General features: G+C 39.8%; 1 protein-coding gene across 1 annotated transcript in view; it reads left to right on the top strand.

Annotated features, from left to right (window-relative positions):
- The window catches only part of MYO3B (myosin IIIB), a 240,547-nt gene that overhangs the window by 41,953 nt on the left and 174,680 nt on the right, over positions 1–23,914 (top strand). The window contains exon 16 of the mRNA XM_073905602.1: positions 22,688–22,767. Within this exon, the coding sequence (XP_073761703.1) occupies positions 22,688–22,767 (80 nt within the window). The remainder of the gene's footprint in view (positions 1–22,687; positions 22,768–23,914) is intronic.

The raw sequence follows: 23,914 nt of genomic DNA, 5'->3' as shown, positions 1-23,914 counted from the left end.
GTTTGTTTGTTTTAATGGAGAGTAGAAAAAAATTGAGCAGTCTGGGAGTAATGAGGCATTCTAAGCCAGGGTCTATAGCACTGGAAAGGAGAGGAAGGCAGTGGGATAATTAAGTGACTAGGATATGAGGAAAGGACTCAGGGCAGAGAGAAGGAAGCAAGGTGGATAAATGATGGCAGTCTACTGAGCCAAGGGTGGGCTTCTGATGCCAATCTGAAACACTGTGAGTGGGCAGGACAGGCTCCTGGAGAGAACAATTGTAGGGTGAGAAAGGAAAACTTGTGTGGGGGTGTTAAGGACTGACTGAGAACCAGGGTGCACCCCATGTGTGTGGAGCCATGTATGAGTAGATGCTCAATAAATATTTCTGCATTCTGCATTTAGATCTAGCATCCATTTTGAGTTAATTTTCTATGAGGTCTGAGGTTGAGGTTCATTTTTTTTCCCATAAGTAGGTCCAGTTGCTCGAAAACTGTTGAAATGGTTGTCTTTTCTTCATTGAATTGCTTTAGCATTTGTCAAAAATCAATGGTTATATTTCTGTGGGTCTGTTTCATTGATCTGTGTATTTAATTCTTCACCAATACCACACTGTCTTTACTATTGTAGCTTTATAGTAAGTCTTAAAACAGGTAGTGCAATTCCTCCAGCTTTATTCTTCTCTTTCAAAATTGTTTTGGCTATTTCAGTTCCTTTGCCTTTCCATATAAATTTTAAAAGTAGTTTGTCTATATCTATACAAAATCCTGCTATGATTTTGATTGGAATTGCATGAAATCTATAGACCAGTCTGGGAAGAATTGACATCTTCATTATGTTGAGTCTTTCAATCCACAAACACAGTATGTCTGCTTGTGGATCTTATTTGATTTCTTAATCAGTACAGTTGGCCCTTGAACAACATAGTTCATTTGAACTGGGTGGGTCCACTTATATGCAGACTTTTTTGATAAATATAGTACAGTACTGTAAATGTATTTTCCTTATGATTTTCTTAGTAACATTTTCTTTTTTTCTAGCTTACTTGATTGTTAAGAATATAGTATATAATATATATAACATACAAAATATGTGTTAATCAACTGTTTTTGTTATTCAGTAAGGCTTCCAGTCAACAGTAGCTTATTCTAGGTAAGTTTTGGGGGAGTCAAGAGTTATTTGTGGATTTTTGATCATGGAGGGGTTTGGCACCCCAAACCGTGTGTTGTTCAAGGGTCATCTGTATTTTGTTTTGCATATAGATCCTGTACATGTTTTGTTAGATTTATACCTAAGTATTTCAGCTTTTGGGGCTAGTATACATTTTTTGTTTGTTTGTTTTCAGTTGTCCAGCTAGCATACAGAAATACCATTGATTTTTGCAGATTGATCTTACCTCCCACAACCTTGCTAAACTCAGTAGGAGTTTTGTTTTTGCTTTTTTGATTCCTAGGGATTTTCTACATAGACAGTCATTGTTGTCTATAAGTAAGAACATTTATTTTTCTTTCCATTCTTATGCTTTTTATTTCTTTTTCTTGCCTTATTTCACTGGCTAGGACTTCCAGTATAATGTTGAATAGAAGTGGTAAGAAGGTAGACATCCTTCCTTTGTTCCTGATCTTGGGAGGATAGCACTGAGTCTTTCACCATTAAGTGTGATGTTAGCTGGAGGTTTCATGTAGGTGTCCCTGTGCTTGCTAGTCCCTCTATCTGGAATATTTTCCCCCAAGACATACCCATAGCTAGCTTCTTCATTTTCTTTAGGTCTTTTATCAAAATCTGCTTTTCCTGTTAAAATGTCAACCTACTCAATATTTTATATTCCCATTTCCTGTTTTATTTTTCTCTTTAGCACTTATCACTACCTTATATACCATATACAGTTATTTATCTTGTTTGTTGTCTGCCTTCCTCCACCATAATGCGAGTTCCAAGATGGCAGGGATTTTTGTCTGGTTTGTCCATTACTGTATCCTACCTGGCATATAATAGCCATTCAGTTTATGCTTACTGAATACATGATGGATGAACCAAATCTACCCAACCACCTGTATCTGCTCCCATCTCTGTCTTCCTTCTAAATGACGGGACTGTGCCGGCGGCCCTCATTACAGGCCAGCTCTGCACCTGCCCTCTCGGTTCCTTCCCCGTTCACTTTCACAAGGACTTTGATCATGAAGTGATTCCTCTTCTCTTCCGCATCATCTGTTTATCCCTCTTAATGTGATCATTCTCATCAACATAGTGTCTTCCATCTTTTTGACTCCTTGTTACATGCTCAGTTGTGTTCCCCCCGACCACCACCACTGAAAAGCTATGTTGGAGTCCTAAGCCCCAATACTTCAGAATGTGACTTTATTTAGAAATAAGGTCTTTACAGAGGTAAGCAAGGTAAAATGAAGTCATCAAGGTGGGCCCTAATCCAATATGACTGCTGCCCTCATAAAAAAGGAAAATTTGGACATAGAGACACACACAGGGAGAGTGCCATGTGAAGACGAAAGAAAGCAGAGAGCGGGGTGATGCATCTACAGCTCCTCTCACCTGAACCTCTGAACTAAATTCTATTTCTACTCTTGCCTTTTACAGCCTAACAGCTAAACTATAGTCTTTTAAAAAATGTAACTCTGATCATCTCACTCCCCTGCTTAAAGCCTCTGATGGCCCTTCATCACACCCAGAATAAAATCCAAAATTCCTGGGGTGCCTGGGTGGTTCATTTGGTTAAGTGTCCAGCTCTTGGTTTTAGCTCAGGTTGTGATCTCAGGGTCCTGAGATTGAGCTCCGTGTGGGGCTCCCCACCCAGCAGAGAGTTTGCTTCCCCTCTCTTTCTCCCTCTGCCCCCTCCTCCTGCTCATGCACTCCCTCTCTCTAAAATAAATAAATATATCTATATAAAAAAAAAAAAATCCGAACTCCTTTCCTTTTCTACAAACGTAATCAATCCCTGCCCTTCTCTCTGTCCCGAACTTTACCCCTCACTTTCTGACTTCCTTCTGTTACTCAGATATTCCAAGCCTTTTCCTGACTCTGCAACCAGCTGCTCAGTCTGCCTGGAAAATTCTTTCTCCAGATCTTTACAGATCTGTCTCCATCTTGTGATCCAGGATCCTGCTCAGATATCATCTCCAAAGAGAGATCTTCTCTGTCCACCCAGTGGAGAGTGGCCCCACACCTCCACACTCAGTCTGTTACATTACCCTGTTTAACTATCTCCATTGGGATCTAACATTATCCTCTCTGTCTATGTATCACCTCCTTCCCTCATCCCCAGTGATAAACTGTAAGCTTCTTGAGAGCAGAGACCTTATCAGTCTTCCCCCCCCCCTGCCCCCACGGTATACCCAGAACCCACAGCAATGCCCAGTGCATAGTAAGTCCTCAATAAATGTTTGTTAAATAACTTGGTAACTCCTGCAAGGTAGCAACTAAAGCTAAAATCCAGATCTTGACTCCCAGTTTAAGACTCTGTATTAATTTATGAGGGCTGCCATAACAAGGCACCACAAATAAAAAGTGGCTTAAACAAGAGAAGTTTATTGTCTCACAGTTCTGGAGTCTAGAAGTCCAAGATTAAAGTTTTGGCAGGTTTGATTTCTCCTGATGCCTCTCTCCTGGGCTGGTAGATTGGCTGCCTTTTCAGTATTCTCACATGGTCATTCCTTGGTCTGTGTGTATGTTGTGTGTCCCAATCTCCTCTCTTTATGAGGACACCAGTCATGTTGGATTAGAGCTCACCCATTTGACTTTAATCACCTTTTAGAGGTCCTGTCTCCAAATGCAGTCACATTCCGAGGTACTGGGGGTTAGGACTTGAACATATGAATTTGGGTGGGGGGATACGATGCAACCTATAACAGATCACTAATAGCTGAGGGAGCTGTTCGTTATGAGCCCCCTACCTGTGGGACATGTGGGCGCCACCACCTTTCCCCAAAAACCCCAAGGACAGCTGTGACCTGCCAGAGAGTGTTTGCAGCCTCACCCAGTCAAGGAAGGAGAGCTCTGTTCTCTCCCTTTTCCTTTCTCCCTTCTGCTGACCAGATGAACTAGTCTGGAGAAAAGAGAAGACTCCCCCAAGCCATAAAGCCATGAATCCAGTCTGAAGGGAAAGGGAGAATGGGAAAAAGAGCTTTGAATTGGTATGATATCAAAAGTTAAAAACAAATAAGGATGTATCTTTAAAACCAAAAGTAATCTTTAATAATAGAAAATATCTAAAAGATCTGTGAACTAGGGCAGAAATATGGTTAAGAGAACTGCCCTCCTCACAGAAAGGTGGGTCAGTGTGGATGAGGGAAATGATAGGAAAAGGCAGATATGTTTCTTGTTTATCCCCAATGAACTGGGATGCCTCAGTAGGCTGATTCCATGCTCCAGGCACAGCAGAGAGCCACAAAGCTTTCTGTACATGTGACCCTAAGAGGCTGGCAGTTTCCATCACTAGCTGGGGATTCACCCCAGCACCAGCCTAGAGCGGATGAGAGTCAGATTTTTGTCTCAGGAATAGTGCAAGTGGCACTGAATAGGGCAAGTCACTCACGAGTGACAGAAACAGCGAATGTTAATTACATGGGCTCTTCATCTCCAACAATCTGTCATCAGAATTTTAGTTCGGTGCTTGGTCTACCCAGCTATGCAATTCTGCCCATGTAACCATCTTGTCTACCTGAGAAGACTGTTAGTCCCATGAGAACAGAGAGGGTGCCTTCTGCTTTATGTGTATAGCGAACACGTAGTCGGGACTGTTCACAGTACTTCACAGCTCCACACCGTTGCCCACATGTGTTCCGCTTTCTGGAATTGTGTCTGTCCCCCACCCCCACACTCAATATCACACCTTCCATCCTTCCCCCTCTCCTGCCTCTGAATCCTTTTTTTTTCTTTAATCTCCAGAACTCAGCCCTAGCCTCACCTCCTCCAGGAAGTTTTGGGTTGGGTCCAATTCCTTGCACCACTGGAATGTAAATTCCATGAGGATAGGATTTTATCTATTTAGTTAGCTCCTCTTTCCAACTCCTAGCGAAGCCCCTGGCACATAGGAGGTGCTTAGTAGAGTCTGTCTGTTCAGGCAGGGAGTGCAATTTATGACCAGAATTTCCTGGTAGTCCTGAGAGCACTAGAAGCATGTCAGAAATACTGGACCACCCTGTGATCTGTGGTGTCTGTTGGAAGCCCACCGTCATCAGACATCTATGTTCACAAGTTGTGAAATTCAGAGAAGAACTCCGCTTAGAATTCCATAATCTGAATCTAGAAGAACAAGTGTGAAGCCCTGTTTGGACTCAGGTACCAGAGAAGTGCAGGTGTAATTGCAGTTACATCTGGCATCTAAAATAGATTGCTAGCCCGCTTCCGGCTGGAGTGGGTGGGAGGGGGCTGTCCCAGAAGCAAACAGCATACATGGGATTAAAGTATAGACTGTGCCAGGAAGCGTGAGATTCATGTATTTTCTCAGAAATGTGACCGTCCTGGGGGCTGTGGGTGATGTGTGGCCATCCCTTACCTGACTGCCCGAACCTCTGCTGCCTCTGTGAGGTTCCGTGAGGGGCAGCATCCTCCTCTGCCCTTTGACAGGCTGGAGGAGGAGGCAGAGCTTCCTGGCAACAGCTGGACAGCCCCTGGAGAACTTTATACCTTCTTACCTCTCCCTTTGTGAATGGTTTTCAGTCAAAAGCCTTGCAGAAGACAAAATGCCTGTGTAGTATGGTGGTGGTGGGCAGAGAGCATCCCTTGTAATTCTAGTTTTTTCCCCCTTATCCCTGAATGCTTTTAGGTTTTGAGTTTGCATTTTCCAAGTGCTATTTTCTTTGTGTTTAAACATAAGCACCTTAAGTGTTTCTTTCCTTTTTAAAAGTCAACCTTCAGTTTCTTCTACCCCATCATCACCTGTGGTGGGGTGAGGAGCCCTGGACCGTTAAGTCGGGAGACTTAGATATAGATTGCTACTTTGTATCCCTCAGATTTAATTCTCTGAACCAGCTTCCCATCTGCACCTTGAGGGGTTTGCATGAAAAACCTCCCCCAGTGGGATGGAACCTTAAGGTCAAACAGACAAATCCCTAATAATCTCTAGCCCAAACCTTCAGTCTGGAATTTGAAAGCTTTCACTGGGCCCTCTTTTGTGTGTTGGTCTGAGAACCATGCTGTCCAGTGTAATGTAAAATGTTCTATTATCACATTTTAAAATGTGAAAAGAAACAGGTTGTCTTAGTCTGTTCAGGCTGCCATAACAAAATACCATAGACTGGGTGGCTTATAACAGAAATTTATTTCTTACAGTTCTGGAGGCTGGAAAATCCAAGGCTCAAGGTGCCAGCACATTTAGTGACTGATGAGAGCCCATTTCCTGGTTCACAGAGCCTTTCTACTGTGTCCTCATATGATGGAAGGGTCAAGGGAACTCTCTGGGGCCTCCTTTGTGAGGGCACTGATCCATTCCTGAGGGCTCTGCCTTCATGAATCCCCTAATAACCTCTCAAAGGCCCCACCTCCCTGCTCAGAAACACGGTCACCCCGGGAGGCTCTGGGTGCATGTGTGTACCATCACATTGGGGGTTATGATTTAACATATGAATGGGGAGGGACATAAACATTCAGTCTATAGCACAAGTAAAGGTGAAATAATTTTAATAATGTATCTTTACTCAATATATCAAAAATAGTATCATTTAACATGTAATCAATATAAATCTTACCAATGCGATATTTTACTTTTTTTGTTGTACTATGTTCTCAAAATCTGGTAGGTGTTTTACACTTATGGCATATCTTAATTTGGACTGGCCACATTCCATGTGTTCCGTAGCTACCATATTGAATAGCTGTCGCTCTGATGAATCGCTGTCCTGGCCACAGAAGTGCCTCATTCCTGCTTTTAAAGAGAAGTGCAGAGATGACAAAGAGTCCTTTTTGCTGATCCTCCCAAAGAAAATAAAGTCTTCTCTCTTCATAAAACAATATTTTATTGTGTCCAGATTTGACATTAGACTATTTTCCTGTGTATGAGAGAAATCGCTTTTCTGGATTTGCCAAGTTCCAGTACAAGCTTTTAAAAATTTCTCTTGACTCTGTTGGCAGAGATAGAAATATTCCCATATTGTCAGTAGTGAGAGCAGTGTTTCCCAAAATGTGTTTCATGAAGCACAAGGTTTGTGGGATGTGAAGAGGTGTGAGGTGAATAAGAGAGTCCCGGGGTCAAAAAGTGTGGGGAATACTGATTGTGAAAATCCAATACATATCTTTATTGCAGAAATACCAAGAGATGCCTCTTATATACAGGGCTTCCAAAACCAAGAAACTGCTTTTTGTGGAAAGCATCTTGAGGGGCAGGAGTCAAGTGGGACCCGCTGAGGCAATGCTGATCAGAGAATTTTCTCCCTGACTTCCTTTTCCAGGGCAACCTTGTCATGTGGGTTTTAAATCCATTCCCAAAAGTTCCTTTCTTAGTTCAAGGGACCCTGTTGATGCTATGTTCTTGAGAAGGAAAAACTGAGCTCAATAATGAGTCGCGATAATGGCTCTAATACTGGGAACGTTAGTATCTCTTGTGAATCAGATCCACTATCTTTCCTCAACACATTTTAATAGTTCTTTCATAGCTCCTAAATGTGACAGCGAATGTACATTTTATTCTAAAGTGGCAGTTCAATTTAGAGACATTTTGTTTTATTTCTTTAATGATCCTGTCAAGTATAACAAATGTGGCAGCTGTGATTTTTTTTCAAGTGGTCAAAAAATGCAAGAAAAGTAAGTTCTGCTTCTCTCAGCCAGCATCCTTCTCATTCATAGAAAAGAAATATGTTCCCATTTAAGATGAAAGGTTCTTTGCTTTTATTTCATAGCTCATATTGGAGAAAAAGTCTCAAGGCCATTTACAGTTTATTAATTTATCCCACTATAAAATCTCTTTATAATGGGGCTTTCAGGTCATTTTAACGCTCCTCCTTCCTTTCCTTACTAAAAGATAACTCCAGGCACTGCAAATCAAATGAATTAGAAACAAAACCATTATAATTATAATCTCTCTACTTAGAGATGGATCGCAGTTTAACACTTTTTCCCCAGGAATTTGGGTCATATTAATAGAAACTGTATTTTTCTCTTTAGAATACAAGACTAGCTTCTGACAGTCTGGTCCATGTGTTAGAAGCATATAAAAGTTAATCATTTTGTTGTGGTGCCAGCTTGTGTGCAAAGAAAAGCTGTAAACCACAGCTGCATGGAGTAACAATTGTGAACTTTACTGGCTTGCACATGTGAGACATCAGTAAACCGAATAAAATGTCACTTAACTGAACCTGAGAGCTGGAAGTGGAGAGAGGACCGCTTAGATTTTATTAAGGTTTGTATTTAGCAGAGTCGTTCCATTCTTTGCATTTCACAAGGGTAGTTGAGGTTACACAAAAACCAAATCAGCTGTTTTCCAGATGATTAGGTTTGGCTTAGCCACAACAATGGTGATTGCTTAGTAATCAGTGGGATCACCGGGTGGTTGACCTGGTTTGGTGTGTAAATGACAAAAAAATCCAGACATCATCTAAAATCAATTGGGTTCAATCAGTTTGGCCAGGCAGCAGTGGCATCAGTTACTCAGTGGTCTGCCTTGGATATGATCAAAAACCTGAAACTACTGCAAAATCTTAAATTAGGCCATCCCAGGTGATGGGCTTTCTTGGTGTTGACTGCTCAGTGCTCTGCACTGCTGATACCCAACCTCAGGTAAGAAACTTGAATACTGTCTGCCTCAGTTTCCTTTCTTTGTGGATTGGGGCCACAGCTCACAGGATTGTCACATTAAAAACTCATTTCACACACTTAGCACAGTATCTACTACCCTGTAAACATTCAGTGAATGTTAGTATTTAAGAATTGTTAACTCTTTTCTGATCTGGAATTAAGTACAAATATAGGGCAAGATAAGTGGATTTCTACATTTATTTCCTCATCTCTGATGCATTTTTAAAAAGACGGATAATATTACATAGTACTGTGGTCTTTCTTTATTCCTTTCTTTTTTCTTTCTTTCTGTTGAGAGTTTGTGATTTCTGTGTTTTAAAAATAATATCTTAAGAAAATAAACAGCATAAAATAAACCCTCAAATCTTAAGTCCTCAGTTTGTTTGCTTTCCTTTCTAGTCAACCAACCCAACATTTAATGAGGCCTTGGGCAGTAGAAAATTGGATATTCTATAAAACTCTGATTAATCCCTAAATAATAACATTTTTGTAAATCTCAAAAGGTATGCTGAAGAGGTTGCCACTGAGCCAAGTTATTTGGCTTTGACTAAAACTCCTTGGCCAACTAGGACCTCTAGGGGTTCCATGTGGCTCTAATCAAATCCCCTATACCAGCAACATCTGCATCTATACTCACCACTGAAACTGTTAACTATAAATTTAATAAGAACACTTTGTTCCCAAAGCTCAATAAACATTTATCCAGCCCTCTGGATGATAAAACCCAGATACAAAGAAAAGAACTCATTCAAGCACTCCTAACCAGTAAGTGGCAGAGCTGAGACAAACCCCAGGTGGTTTGATCCCAGAACTCACAATCTTAACTACTTCACCTCTGCAATCCAGACCTCAAATAACTTGAGCAAAGCGTCTGAAATATGAAAGGACCGTGGCATGGACAAAGACCAGCAAGAAGGTCAGGCTACGTGGAAGGAAGTGAGATGAACTAGGGCCTGCTCTTATAAAGTGTTGGATGTAATGTTAAATAAAAATTGAATGCACAACTTATTCACTCATTCATTCCCGTGTATTTGAATGCTTACTCTCTGCTAAATAGACCACTAGGTATAGAGTGGTAAATAGAATACACCTAGTGCCCTCCCTCATGGAGCTTAGACTCCAATGAGAAGACAGTGTTAATTAGATTCGTGGGTAGCTTTCAGTGTTACATCAAGGAACATCTTTAGCTTTGATGAGACATTCTCTAGAAACATTTAAGCCATAAATCTGTTTCATTCAGATTCATTACTCATCCATGGTGCTACATAACTCTGCAAAATGGTTCACAGTCAATTGCTTATCTCCTTAAGATAATGAGCCATGACATTCTTGGATGATTGAAGGAAGAATCTGTGATACTGAAGTTTGACAGGAGATGGTGGATATGATCCATCCCTAGAAGGCAAGGGTAGAAATCATCTAAAATGTTCTGGTGCATTGGAGCATCTTCAGTAAACAATTTTTCTTTAGCATCTACTATTTGTAGGACACTTTGCAAGTCTTTAGCAGGTGCTAAAGAAATATTTTTTGATGAGACATTCTCTAGAAACATTTAAACCTTGATTGAGAATAGAAATACATAGTGCCTGGCTTCGAAGGGCTTATAATCTCTATAAGGAATCATTCCTAAACAAAAATACCCATGAAAGGTAGAATATTTATATTGACTTGAAAGGACTCAGACACAAGTACACTGACTAGCTGCAGCCTCTAGAATTAGCACAGAGTTGTGATGCTTGTAGAGTTACTTCATCAGAGAAATAATCTTTTTGCTGACCTTTATTCTGTATAGATTCTGTTCTTTTAAAAAAAAGATCAGTAATTATGGCATCCCCCATATGTAAGATAAGACTTTAATTTACAAAGTTTTTGAAATCAAAGGGTTATTTTGTATGCTATATCACAAGGCCAAGGTCTGTATCATAAGGCCAAGGTCTCAAAAAGGCAATGCCTGTGCTTAAGAAAGAAAGAAAAATAGATTAATTTTATTCTTCAACACCATGATGCATATAAGTTTCAGTAGAACTTTCTGGGCACTGCCATTTTATAAGTTGGTAATAACAACAACAAAAAAATAAAAATCATATATATAAAAGAGAAATGTGGGTGTGTGGATGTTCAGAAAACCTGTGGCAGTATAGTTAGATATGAGTAATGCTGACCAATTAGGCATGTTGTACGTTTTGTTTCCTGCAGAATGTTGCCTTTCTCAGTATGCCTCTCCTTATTTTCTGGATTCTGTAGTTTTTCTCAAAGATGTGCACCTGGATATTCAGACTAGGTCCTTTTAAAAAGGAGCTGGGTGATACGGAATAGTCATTCCTTGGAGTAAAGCAAAATAGTGGGCAAATGTGAAAAATAGACTTGGGGATAACTATGCTTGCAGAGACTCAGTAGAAAAAAGATTTACATAGTGATGATTGCATTCATATTAGTACCCAGTTTTTCAAAATGGCGGGTATTTACTAATGTCTAATCTGAAAGAAGCATGATTTTTTTTTTTTACTAGGAGAACATGTATTATGAAGATGTTAAAGATAAGCACACTGAATTCCTTAATCTTGAAAACATTGTAGGGAGGGAGGAAAACCCTCTCTCATGTGCTAAGAAGAGTGGTGTAAAAATTGGGGATCTGAATAAGCTCACTGTAGCCACAATAGCAAAGTAAAGGAGGAGTAACTAAAGAGACCACAGAAACGGAACCATTGCTAGTTGCTTAGGGTGATCAGCTGTGAAGAGCGCGTTGATGAATTATATATTCAGGTCTCGGTAAAAATCATTTACACTTCCTCCATTTATCTAAGCCACACTATCATCACCGCCCCCTCCTCCTTCTGTTGCCCTACTAAACTGCTACGAAACAATAATACATTGTGCAGATTTTAGTTCTATCTTCTTTATCTGGTTCTTTCTTATTTCCCCCACCTCAGGGTTCTTTTAAGATTTTACGACCATAGGTAGAATTTCAGAGCTGAATGGAAGCCTAATATTATTCAATCTTTTTTACTATAATTTGCATCCACAATTGTTACTCTAATTCATTTGTTTGTTGGTCAGCATGATGTTACTTTAAAAAAAAGAAAAAAAAACTTTTAAAGAGCAGTGTTAGTTCACAGTAAAATTGAGGGGAAGGAACAGAGATTTCCCATATAACCCCTGCCCACACATGCATAGCCTCCTTCATTATCAGTATCTTCCACCAGAGTGGTACATTTGTTAGAGTGGATGAACTTATACTGACATATCATTATTACTCAAAGTCCATAGTTTACATCAGGGTTCACACTTGGTGTTGTACATTCTGTGGGTTTAGACAAATGTATAATGACATGTCTCCATCATTATGGTATCATACAGAGTATTTTCACAGCCATAAAAGTCGTCTGTGCTCTGCCTATTCATCCCTTCCCCAAGCCTGATCTTTGTCATGTAGTTGGAATCATACAATATGCAGCCTTCTCAGATTGGCTTCTTTCACTTTGTAATGTGCATTTAAGATTCTTCCAAGGCTTTTCATGACTTGTTAGTTCATTTTCTTTTCTATTGTCTGGATGTACCTTAGTTTATTTATCTGTTCACCTGCTGAAATACATCTTGATTGCTTCCAAGTTTTGGTAACAGGATTTTGTGTGGACATAAGTTTTCAGTCCTTTTGGGTAGATATTGAAGAGTGGGACTAAGAGTATGTTAGTGTACTAAGAGTATGTTTCGTTTGTAAGAAACTGCTAAACTCTCTTCCAAAAACGGCTATACTGGGGCACCTGGGTGGTTCAGATGGTTAAGTATCCAACTCTTGATCTCAACTCAGGTCTTGATCTCAGAGTTTTGAGTTCGAGCTCCACCCTGGGCATGGAGCCTACTTAAAAAAAAAAAAAAAAGATGGCTGTACCATTTTGCATTCCTACTGGCAATGAATGAGAATTCCTGTTGCTCCAAATCTTTACCAGCATTTGATGTTGTCAGTAGTTCTTGATTTTGGCTATTCTAATAGGCGTGTAGTGGTGCCTCATTGTTATCCTAATTTGTGTTTCCCTGTTGACATGTGATGTGGAGCATCTTTGCGTATGCTTATTTGTCATCCATGTATCTTCTTAGGTGAAGTGTCTTTTAAGATCTTTGGTCCATTTTGGGGTGCCTGGCTGGCTTAGTCCGAAGAGCATGCAACTCTTGATCTCAGGGTTGTGAGTTTAAGCCCCACCTTGGGTATAGAGATTACTAAAAAAACTTTAAAGAAAAAAAAAATCTTTGGTTCATTTTTCAACTGGGTTGTTTTCTTAATGAATTTTAAGAATTCTTTGTATATTTTGGATAACAGTCCTTTATCAGATCTATCTTTTGCAAATAATTTTCTCTGATGTTGCTTTTTGAACAATATCATTTATTGCCCTGACCAGCTCTCTGATTTATAGCCCATGTAAATTTCTTATATGTCCTGGCCACAGATGTCATACAGTCTCTTTTTGGCACCAGGTCGACATTACACAGTTCTTGTAGTTTCCCCTCAAAAAGGTTCTACCCCTCTTAACACCACATTGCCTGGTATTGATCTAAATGAAGCTGTGTAGCCACAAAGGGTTTGCTCTGTGGGTGCCATGGCAGAATGCTATGGCATACAAGTAGAAGACCGCTAATATCCTCAGACTCCTCATTTGACATACCATACAAGTGAGTCACAGAGGGTAGAATGATCTAAAGTCAATGGCAGGCCTGGGATAAGAATCCGGATTTCTCACTTTCAAGTCTAGCATCCTTTTCATTGCTTCCATGCTGAGGAGGGAGAACCAAAGAAGCATTTATAGTTTCAAGCACTCAGTTGTTATCCTGCAGAACGGGAGTTAGCAGCATCTTATTTCCTGAAGCCCTCTGTGGCTTTCACGGTCTTAACTGAAAACACAAGGAAACCCAAGTATTGTGCTTCACACAAAGAAATCATGCAACAGACTCATCATCAACAGATAAGGTGTATTGAGCAGAACTTCTAGAGGGGGCTTTTAAAATCTGCAGTGATCAGCTTATTCTCTCCTGCCTGGGCATTTTACTTAGGATTCTAGTCTTAGATATGGAATGTCACTTTTCTCTGTGAAACTACCTGATCCATATGAGATTTTACTCAAGACTTTGATCTCCTTAGTGCTTGTACCCTACTGGTTTACATCCAGATCATCCAACTTTGGCCAAATGGTTGAGGACTCTACCTGAAGGCCACTGGAAGAGCAAAATAGCAAAGATTTTGTCCATGGTCTCAGTGACTTATGATGCCTTAGCAAAACTTTCCTTTTCCATGTTTTCTTTCCCCAGAAATTGCCTTTATAGTTAGTATTTTCATTGGTAGGAGGGACAAGTAATGTGTTTATGCTTATAAGGGTAAAAAAACAAATAGTATTTTGAGGGTTGCTGGAGTGGTGGGGGGTGGGAGGGAGGGGGTGGCTGGCTGATAGACATTGGGGAGGGTATGTGCTATGGTGAGCGCTGTGAATTGTGCAAGACTGTTGAATCACAGATCTGTACCTCTGAAACAAATAATGCAATATATGTTAAGAAAAAAAAAGAAGAAGAAGATAGCAGGAGGGGAAGAAAGAAGGGGAGTAAGTTGAAGGGGGAAACGAACCATGAGAGACGATGGACTCTGAAAAACAAACTGAGGGTTCTAGAGGGGAGGAGGGTAGGGGGATGGGTTAGCCTGGTGATGGGTATTAAAGAGGGCACATTCTGCATGGAGCACTGGGTGTTATGCACAAACAATGAATCATGGAACACTACATCAAAAGCTAATGATGTAATGTATGGTGATTAACATAACAATAAAAATTTAAAAATAAATAAATAGTTTTTGCTATTATTATATGTCTAAAAAAATGAGAAGCTCTTTGGGAGTTTGATGTATAGGGTCTCTGAAAGTCTCTGGAATTTTTATTAATTAATTAATTTATCTTTAGTTTTTTATTTAAGTAATCTCTACACCCCACATGGGGCTTTAACTCATGACCCCAAGATCAAGAGTCACATGCTCTTCTAACTGAGCCAGCCAGGCACTCCAGTCTCTGGAACTTTTAAAGATCTCTCTTCTCACTAAGCATTCTGCATCTTCCAGGTAACATCCTTTCCCCTTCCTGTCAAACTCCTGAAAATCCTTCAAGATCTAGCTCATTTATTGCCTACTTTTCAGCTTTTTTTCTCATTCTTGCAAGAAAACTTAGTCTTCTGTCCTCTCAGGTCACTTTATTCAGGTTTATTATAACACTTTCCACTTCAAGGCAATGGATTGTTTATATGTCAGTCTTTTCCCTTCCCCCAGCAGCTTCTCTGGGCTGTCCTCCCCTTGAGACGAAGAACTGTGTTCTGTTCATCTTTGGAAGACCCATGGAGGGCCCTTAATGTCTTATTTCAAAGCATGAATAACTTGAGCACCATTAACTGAAAGCACCTCTACTAACAAACTGTCCTCTTACCCAGACACTGGATGGTCTATAGGTACCCAGCATTTCCATCAGCAGACTCATTCTGTGAATGTTTTGTTCCTAGAAGGCTTTCCATATCCTGCAAACATCTCACCTGAGTGAAGTAATACATTTCTCTATGCATGAACAAATGAGATCTGGATTAGTTGTCAGAGGAGAATAGTAACCTGAAGATTTGGAACATAGGGGAGGTTTGATGGAGGAGGTCTGTACCGCCTGGTCGAGGAAATAGGGAAACTGGCTGCTGGAGTAGGGAGGAGATACAGCATTAAAGCCATGTGCACGGGCGCCTGGGTGGCTCAGTTGGTTGGGCGACTGCCTTCAGCTGAGGTCATGATCCTGGAGTCCTGGGATTCATGATCCTGGAGTCCCGGGATCGAGTCCCGCATCGGGCTCCCTGCTCAGCAGGGAGTCTGCTTTTCCCTCTGATCCTCCCCCCTCTTATATGCTCTCTCTCTCATTCTCTCTCTTTCAAATAAATAAATAAATAAATCTTTTAAAAAAAAAAAAAAGCCCTGTGCACCTTCAGAAGTAGAAATGGGAGTGCGCCAAGGAGTGTGTGTAACTTGAATACATCCTTTGCCTAAATTACAGTTTTTCCAGGACCAGCATTGGTTGGACTAAAACCTGCTCTGCTGCATAGGGATGTTGCTCTGACGCTGGAATAAGCAAATCTCACATGTCAGTGATGAGTGGATTCTGACAGATATGTGTATGTGAATTTCATTTTTTTCTGAATGGGTCAGGTCTTCTTTGATAAATATCAACAGTCTAGGCTCCAGTACTTTTATGAACACATGTCATGTCATTTACAAGCAAACTGCCCCAGAAAATATAGGGAAGGCAGGAAATATTAAGAGCTTTTTTTTTTTTCTTTACATGGCTCTACCAATGGGGAGATTCTTTCCTGAGGATAGACTGAACTGAAGCTTCAGCCAAGGTGGCAATAAAATGCAGAAAACAGAGAGCCTCTGCTCCACTTGACCAAGTTAGGAAAGGGAAGCCTGTTACCTCCTTGAATTCTGATCATCCGGTACAGTTGTTTGGTGGGCTGACATCCTGTTTATGAGTTTTAAAGCTGAAAGGAGGAAAGAAGGAGTTACTGTTTTTCCTCAGCTCTACAATTTTGAAATCTGTGGGTCACCAATCTTTAAAGCTGTAGTTCACATTCTAAATGAAAAAGAAGAAAAAGCAAAAACATTGGTTTGGCTTCCTTCTAAGCAGATAGTCCAGAGGTGTTAATTATGCAGAACTTCCTAAGATGCCAGATAACTGCCAATTAAAAGTCAATACAGAAGGAGAGAGGGGTTTCTTTTGGGCTTTGAATTATCCATGTGCATGTTAAAGGTTGTGCACTCAGAAAAGAGAGTGAATTTGTTATGTGTGCATCTTCTATAAAAGAGCTGGGAGGGCAGGCTGGTGTTTTATTTACTCTTGTTACTTTGCCTCCACAAAACTACACCCCATTCGATATATTATCAATGTTATTTTCTTGAGAGATTAAGTGGGCTGGGAACTCTCCCACCTCCCTCCTGCCCATTTATTGATATTCACACTCAAAGCCATAGAAGAATGCCAGGGTAGAAAGTTAAAAAGCTTGCAGAACAAAATCTAACAACACACTTTTTCTTTTGGCCTCCTACAACTGTTTCATATTTTTTGTAGCTGTTTTAGGTTACCTCAGTGTATCAAATCTAAAACAAATCCTTATTATATTTAGGATAGATAGGTATATAAAAACAAGCTTTTTTGCATACAGAATACTATGGTATGTTTTATACAACTACTGAATTTGACTCCTTGTATTTTTATGACTATGGTGTTGTGACTGAAATTAGAACACTGCAGGCATGGCAGGGATCATGCCAGTCCTGATCTGTCCCACGCTGACTTGGTAAATATCACCCACACAACCTGTTAATGAGACAAAGCGGAGTTCATTACTTACCACAGTAACGGAGACTACCACCTCTCAAAGTTTTGGCAGTGTCCAGGAGAAGGAAAAGCAGGGTCAGAATTTATTGGGATAAAGGTTTTTTTAAGGTGGATCTTTCAAAGTGAGGGGGCTTGATAAGGGTTGGGTAAGGATCACAGAACAAAAGTCTACAATTGGTGGAAAAAGCAAGTTGAGGATTTTTGAGCCCAGGGATTCATAGAATCCTCAGGGGTAAATGGCTGTTGATATTTTCCTTTGAAGAATTGATGGTCTTAGGTCTTTCAGGGAGTTCCTATAATGAACAATCAAACCATTGCCTGGAAAAAGAAATTCATGCTAATGGAGATGGGGTGGTACAAGGTCATTTTCCTGTAGACAGTATGGTGTGGTTTAGGTTCTCAGTATCCAGACTGACTGTTGGATCAATGGTTTCAATAATCAGGTCTACTCAGATAACTTACTCTGGTAATAGATGAACTGAAACATTTGATTTTTTTTATCTGCAGCTTCTTTCTTAGTAGCAATTTGACATAAGACTTTTACATTTCAGCATTGCTTTGCAGTAGTTTATTAGCTTATGATTTATTAGCCTATTCCTTGTGTTAGGGAAAATTTAAACAGGCAAATTTTCCAAACAAATGTCTCCTAGCAGTCACCACGGGAACCCTGCAACAAATTCTGTAAACCCAGAGAGGGCAGCAGAGGGAAGCCGAATTCTGTGCGTGATATTTAAACAGCAACCATCATTTTGGACAATTCTTAAGAAGCAACTGAAGATGAAATCATGGGTCCTGGGTACTTTCCAAGTGATGAAATGCTCTGAAGCAGGCAGGAAATTGCCATTGTTTAAAAGTTCCAGCTCTGTGTTCAGACCACTTGTCTCTTTCTCTTTAAGTTGGAAACAGAGAAATTGTGTGGGATCATTGTAAGCTCCATTTTAGATTCTTTCTTAACCCAGTTCCCACATAGGATATAAATTCCGTTAGATGCCTCTGACTTCCATTTTCTCTTCCCAACACACGTCAGTAGTCACAGTTTCGGGAAGCACAGGAGGGTGCTCTGGGGCAGTGAGGCATCCTTAGCCAAAGAGGCTGTCTAGGGGTGAAGCTGGGAGGATGCTTTGAAACAAATGTGAACACTGTATTTACATTTAAATTAAAATGGAAACTTCTTATAGGTTATGTTACTGAAAGGTGTGAGCAGTGCATCTGCTGAGGTCTATTGTTTATTCATGCTGTAAATCCTTTGAAATGTGTTAAAATGCTTCCCACTCATTATAAAGCTCCTGCCACCCCTGGATTATGACTTTGATGTCACCAATCCTGCTTCAAAGGGTTCTTTCTGGGCTATTAATCACAGTTTAGCCTCTGAAGATATCGCCAGAGAAAACATTTGGACATTTTTGTGCTAGACTTGCTAAAAACTTTGAAATCCTGAGTGTCTTGCATATGCACAAATTGCAGCATTTCCTTTCATTGACAACTTTTTATTTTGCTACAGAATCGAATGACATCCTAGGTAAAACAAACAGAAGTCTTCAAGCACTTAGTTTGGGAGGCTAGGGATGAGAGAGGAGATTAAGGGTGGGTGGGTGGTGAGGGGAGAAGAGCTTCTGAACAGGCTGCTCAGCTTCTTCAAAGGTAAAAAGCATTGGGAATCAGAGTGGCCAAGGCATGGAGGTTCAAAGTGGGGGTTGCCTTATCATTTTTTCTCCTCTTTCATTAGTTTTTTGACTGACCAGTACTCACAGTAGGAAATTAGTAAGATTCCTTGGTATTCTCTTGCCTTCTACTCTCTGTTTTGAGACCTGTGTGGGTGGACTGTTCATAGCAAATAATAATATTAATATTATTAATAATAATCAATGCTGGCTAATATGAAGTGAGCACTTACCTTGAACAAGTCCCATGTTGACAGTGCTTATCGTGAATTACCCTCATTGAATGCCCATAACAACTCTCAGAATGAGGTAATACTGTCTTCATCTTATAGATAAGGAAACTTGGGCTCTGAAATACTAGTGAACTTATTCACACCCCGGGGAAAATGCAAAAGCCATCAGTCCCCAGGACTCAATGGCTACTGCCCATGCTCTCTATGTCCTCTGGTTCACTGCCTGGCGGGCTTTCTTCCTGTGTGCTGAGGGGCCCATACTGCCAGATCTGCTAATCAGTTTCTGTGTCTTAAACCTTCACAGTGGGGTTCTTTGTTGCCCAATTTCTCTTTTGGGAAAACTCCCAGCATCTTTTTTCTTGCTTACTCGTCTCTTTCAAAGACTGACAGTGCCCTAGTTGGAGATTGTTTTTTCTTATTGTGGTAAAAACACATAACATGAAACTTTCACTCCTAACACATTTTTAAGTATACAGTACAGTATCGTTGACTATACGCACATTGTTGTAGATCAGATCTCTAGAACTTTGTCATCTTGCATTACTGAAACTCTACCCATTGAACAGCAACTCCCCGTTTCCCTGTCCTCGCAGCCCCTGGCAACCAACATTCTACTCTCTGCTTTTATGAGCTTATCTATTTTAGATATATCATAGAAGTGGAATCATGCAGTATTTGTCTGTGACTGACTTATTTCACTTAGCATAATGTCCCAGGTTCATCTGTGTTGTTTCAAATGGCAAGACATCCTTCTTTTATAAGGCTGAATAATATTCCATTGTACATATATACCACATTTTCTGTATCCATTCATTATCTGATGAATATTTAGTTTTCACTGCTTGGCTGTTGTGAATAATGCTGCAGTGAACATGGGAGGCACATACCTCTTCACGATTCCGTTTCTAGTTGTTTTGGCTAAATATCCAGAAGTGGGATTGTTGGATCACATGGTATTCTATTTTTAATTTTTTCAAGAACCTCCACACTGGTTTCCATATTGGCTGCACCACTTTATATTCCCACTAGCAGTGAGTGCACCAAGATTCTAGTTTCTCCATATCCTTGCCAATACTTGTTATTTTCTCTTGTTATTGTTGTTGTTTTATATAATGACCATCCTAACAGTATAAAGTGATATCTCGTTGTGGTTTTGATATGCATTTCCCTGATTCTTAGTGATGTTGAGCATCTTTTATATAGCTGTTGGCCATTTTTATGTCCTCTTTGGAAAAATGCCTATTCAAGTCCTTTGCCCATTTTAATTTTTTTATTCTTTTTATATTTTTTTCAAGATTTATTTATTTATTTTGGAGAGAGAGCATGCATGTGCACACACAGGGAGGAGGGGCAGAGGGAGAGAGAGAATCCCAAGCAGACTCCCCACTGAGTGTGGAGCCCAACGTGGGGCTCAATCCCACAACCCTGAGATCATGCCCTGAGCTGAAATCAAGAGTCAGACGCTTAACCAGCTGAGCCAACCTTTGCCTATTTTTAAATCAGGTTATGTTATTTTATATTTTGCTGTGCAGTTGTAGGAGTTCCTTATAGATCTTGGAAATTAACCCCTTACATGGTCTGCAAATATTTTCTCCCATTCTGTAGGTTGCCTTTTCCCTCTGTTGATTGTTTCCTTTCCTGTGCAGAAGCTTTTGATTTGATGTAAACCCATTTGTCTATTTTTGCTTTTATTGCCTGTGCTTTTGTTTTTTTTTTTTAAAGATTTTATTTATTTATTTGCCAGAGAGAGACACAGCAAGAGAGGGAACACAAGCAGAGGGAGTGAGAGAGGGAGAAGCAGGCTTCCTGCTGAGCAGGGAGCCCGATGCGGGGCTCGATCCCAGGACCCTGGGATCATAACCTGAGCCGAAGGCAGACGCTTAACGACTGAGCCACCCAGGCGCCCCTTGCCTGTGCTTTTGATATCCTATCCAAGAAATCACTGCTAAGATCAATGTTATGAAACTTTCCCCCTGTTTTTTTCTAGGAGTTTTATAGTTTCAGGTCTTACATTTAAGTCTTTAATCCAGTAGGAATTGAATTTTTTGTAAGATAGGGGTCCAGTTTCATTTTTTTGCCTATGGATATCAAGTTTTCCAAATACAGTTTGTTGAAGAGACCACCCTTTCCTCATTGTATAATCTTGATACCCATCTTAAATTTTATTTGACCATATATGCATAGATTTATTTCTGGCTCTCTATTCTGTTCCATTGGTATATATGTTTGTCCTTATACCAGGAAAATACTCTTTTGATTACTGTTGCTTTATAATATATTTTGAAATCAGGAAGCACGAAGCTTTCAGCTTTTCTTTTCCTTCTCAAGATCATTTGGAGCTTTGGATCCTTTGTGGTTCCAGATGAATTTTAGGGTTGTTTTTTATATTTCTGTGAAAATATTAGGATTTTGATGGGATTACTTTGAATCTATAGATCTTTTTGGGTATCATGGACATTTTGTCAATATTAGATATTTTCATCCATGAACACAGTAAAGGGTAGCAGAATATGCCACCCAAAAATATGCCACTTTGGCATAAAGATTATTTGAGCTGAAGGTAATTGAGAAGAAGTAGATATAAGAAAAGCTCCCTACCCTCCCCCTGTTTACATAAAAGCAAGGTATAAATTTGTAGAAGTACCTCCCCACCCCTCTCTACCAGGAAGGACAGAAGTTAATCACCAGAGACAACTTTAGACCCTTATCAGCCCAGAGACAGCATCAGAGGAATCTGTATAACAAAACTTTACTAACTTGCCCTTACCTTCCATTGGCTTCCTCATATATTTACTTTCCCATAATTTACTGCCCCTAAAAACTCAAAGATCTTTTGTCACTTACCTAGACATTTATTGTTCTTTTGTTAAGATGCTATGTGAACCCAACTCTAACCACCCCTTGAGTTAACTTAACACTAAGTATCGCCAAGTACAAGTCTTTTGCCTCCTTGGTTAAGTTAATTTCTAAGTATTTTACTCTTTTTGATGCTATTGTAAATAGTATTTTCTTAATTTCCTTTTCAAATTTTCATTGTTAGTGCATAGAAATGAAACTGATTTTTCAATGCTGATTTTATATCTTACAATTTTGCTGAATTGATTTATTAGTTCTAACAGCTTTTTTGGTAGGATCTTTAGGGTTTTCTACATAAAAGATCATGCCACCTATGAACAGAGATCATTTTACTTCTTTCTTTACAATTTGGAAGTCTTTTATTTCTTTTTCTTGCCTAAGTGCTTGAGTTTGACTGCTAGTTGAATACAAGTGGTGAGAGTGAGCATCCTTGCCCTGTTCCTGATCTTAGAGGAAAAAACTTTTGATCTTTCACTGTTGAGTATGTTAGCTGTGGGCTTTTCATATGTCCTTTTTATGTTGTGGCAGTTTCCTTCTATTGCTAGTTTATTGAGTGAATTGGAGAGTTTTTTATTTTTTCCTTTTTGCTTATGAAACTAAGATAAATTCAATTTGTATAATAAATTATAATTTATAAATTATTATAATTTGTTTATAATTTATATCATTAAAGTTTCAAAATTCAAATTCTTCCAAATTTTTCATATTCAGAGCAGATCATTTGGAAAATTAATAAAAATACAAGGTCATAAAAGGAAAAATTACTCATAATACTATTCCTTAACTTTTCCTTCACTTTAACTTTTTTGTCTTTTTTGCTCAGGTAACTTGGCCCAGACAAGAACCAGGATAACAGCAGCCTCAAGATCTTTGCCTCCCCATTTCAGTGCTGGGAGAACCAAGGTGAGTAGCAGGTTTGTACTCAAAATAATGTGGACCATGGGGTGCTCCTGCCTTGGGGATAATCCTAGAGTAGGCAACTTTAGTTTATCTGGCCCACTGCCAGGGAAATCTGGTAAAGAGATGGAAAGCATTTAGGAAATCAGGGGTTAGGAAATTTAAAACCACATCATGGAATCCTTACAATGCTGTGTTATGGAAGAAAATGTTTCCTCTACCCTCTTAACTTTAGTTCTTAGGGGACTGAATTAAACTCAACCTGAAAGATTAACAAAAGAAAAAACAAATTTTAATTATATACATACAGGAACTCACTCAAAAAAGTGACTGAAGAGGGGGTTAGTTAGAATTTGAGGCTATATGCCATCTTAAAAGGGGATGAACGAGGTAGGAGGTGGGGGAGAAGGGCACTTGTGGGAGAAAAAATGACTTTTGGGAAAAACAAATGGTTCCTTAGGAGAATAGATGGGAGGTATGATAGTTTTGTGACAGTGTCTGTTTAGGCAATTTCTTATCCCAGTGCTCATTTCTCATCTCTGGTGATAGGAGTCAATCTTCCATGGCAGGTTGTGAAACTGCCAGGGAGGAGATTTATGACAGTGGGATGATTTTGAGGGGCCCTGTTTTCAGCCAGATAAGGGGAGTTCAGAAAAAGCCTCTTCTTGTAACTGTTGATTCTCAAATGTCTTCAACTCAAAATAATACCTATGCCACTGTGGCATATTCTGGACCCCTTCATGTGATTCTCAGAAAGACCACTTAGGATACAGAACAATGACACTTGAAAGTAAAGTCTATCTAGAAGAGATAAAGCACTTTTCCTTGAGGCTGTCACCAACCTACAGAGGAGGATAACAGGGACCAAATGGAGTCAGTAGGGAGGAAAGAAACCAAACCATTTCCTGTCATTCTCCTTTGCTCTCTGAAAAATGAGGGGTATGCTTGTCTGTGCAAAGGGGATGTTAGAAGGGTTAATAAATATTCCACTGTAAAATATTTTTTTAAATTTTTTAATGTTATGTTAATCACCATATATTACATCATTAGTTTTTGATGTAGTGTTCCATGATTCATTGTTTGCGCATAACACCCAGTGCTCCACGCAGTACGTGCCCTCTTTAACACCCATCACCAGGCTAACCCATCCCCC

The sequence above is a fragment of the Callorhinus ursinus genome, unplaced genomic scaffold (genome assembly GCF_003265705.2).
Source record: "Callorhinus ursinus isolate GAN/ISIS: 27379988/994484 unplaced genomic scaffold, GSC_fseal_2.0 scaffold2, whole genome shotgun sequence".
NCBI classification, from domain to species: domain Eukaryota; kingdom Metazoa; phylum Chordata; class Mammalia; order Carnivora; family Otariidae; genus Callorhinus; species Callorhinus ursinus.
Note: the sequence above shows the minus strand (reverse complement) of the source record. Positions and strands in the feature narration are given on the sequence as shown.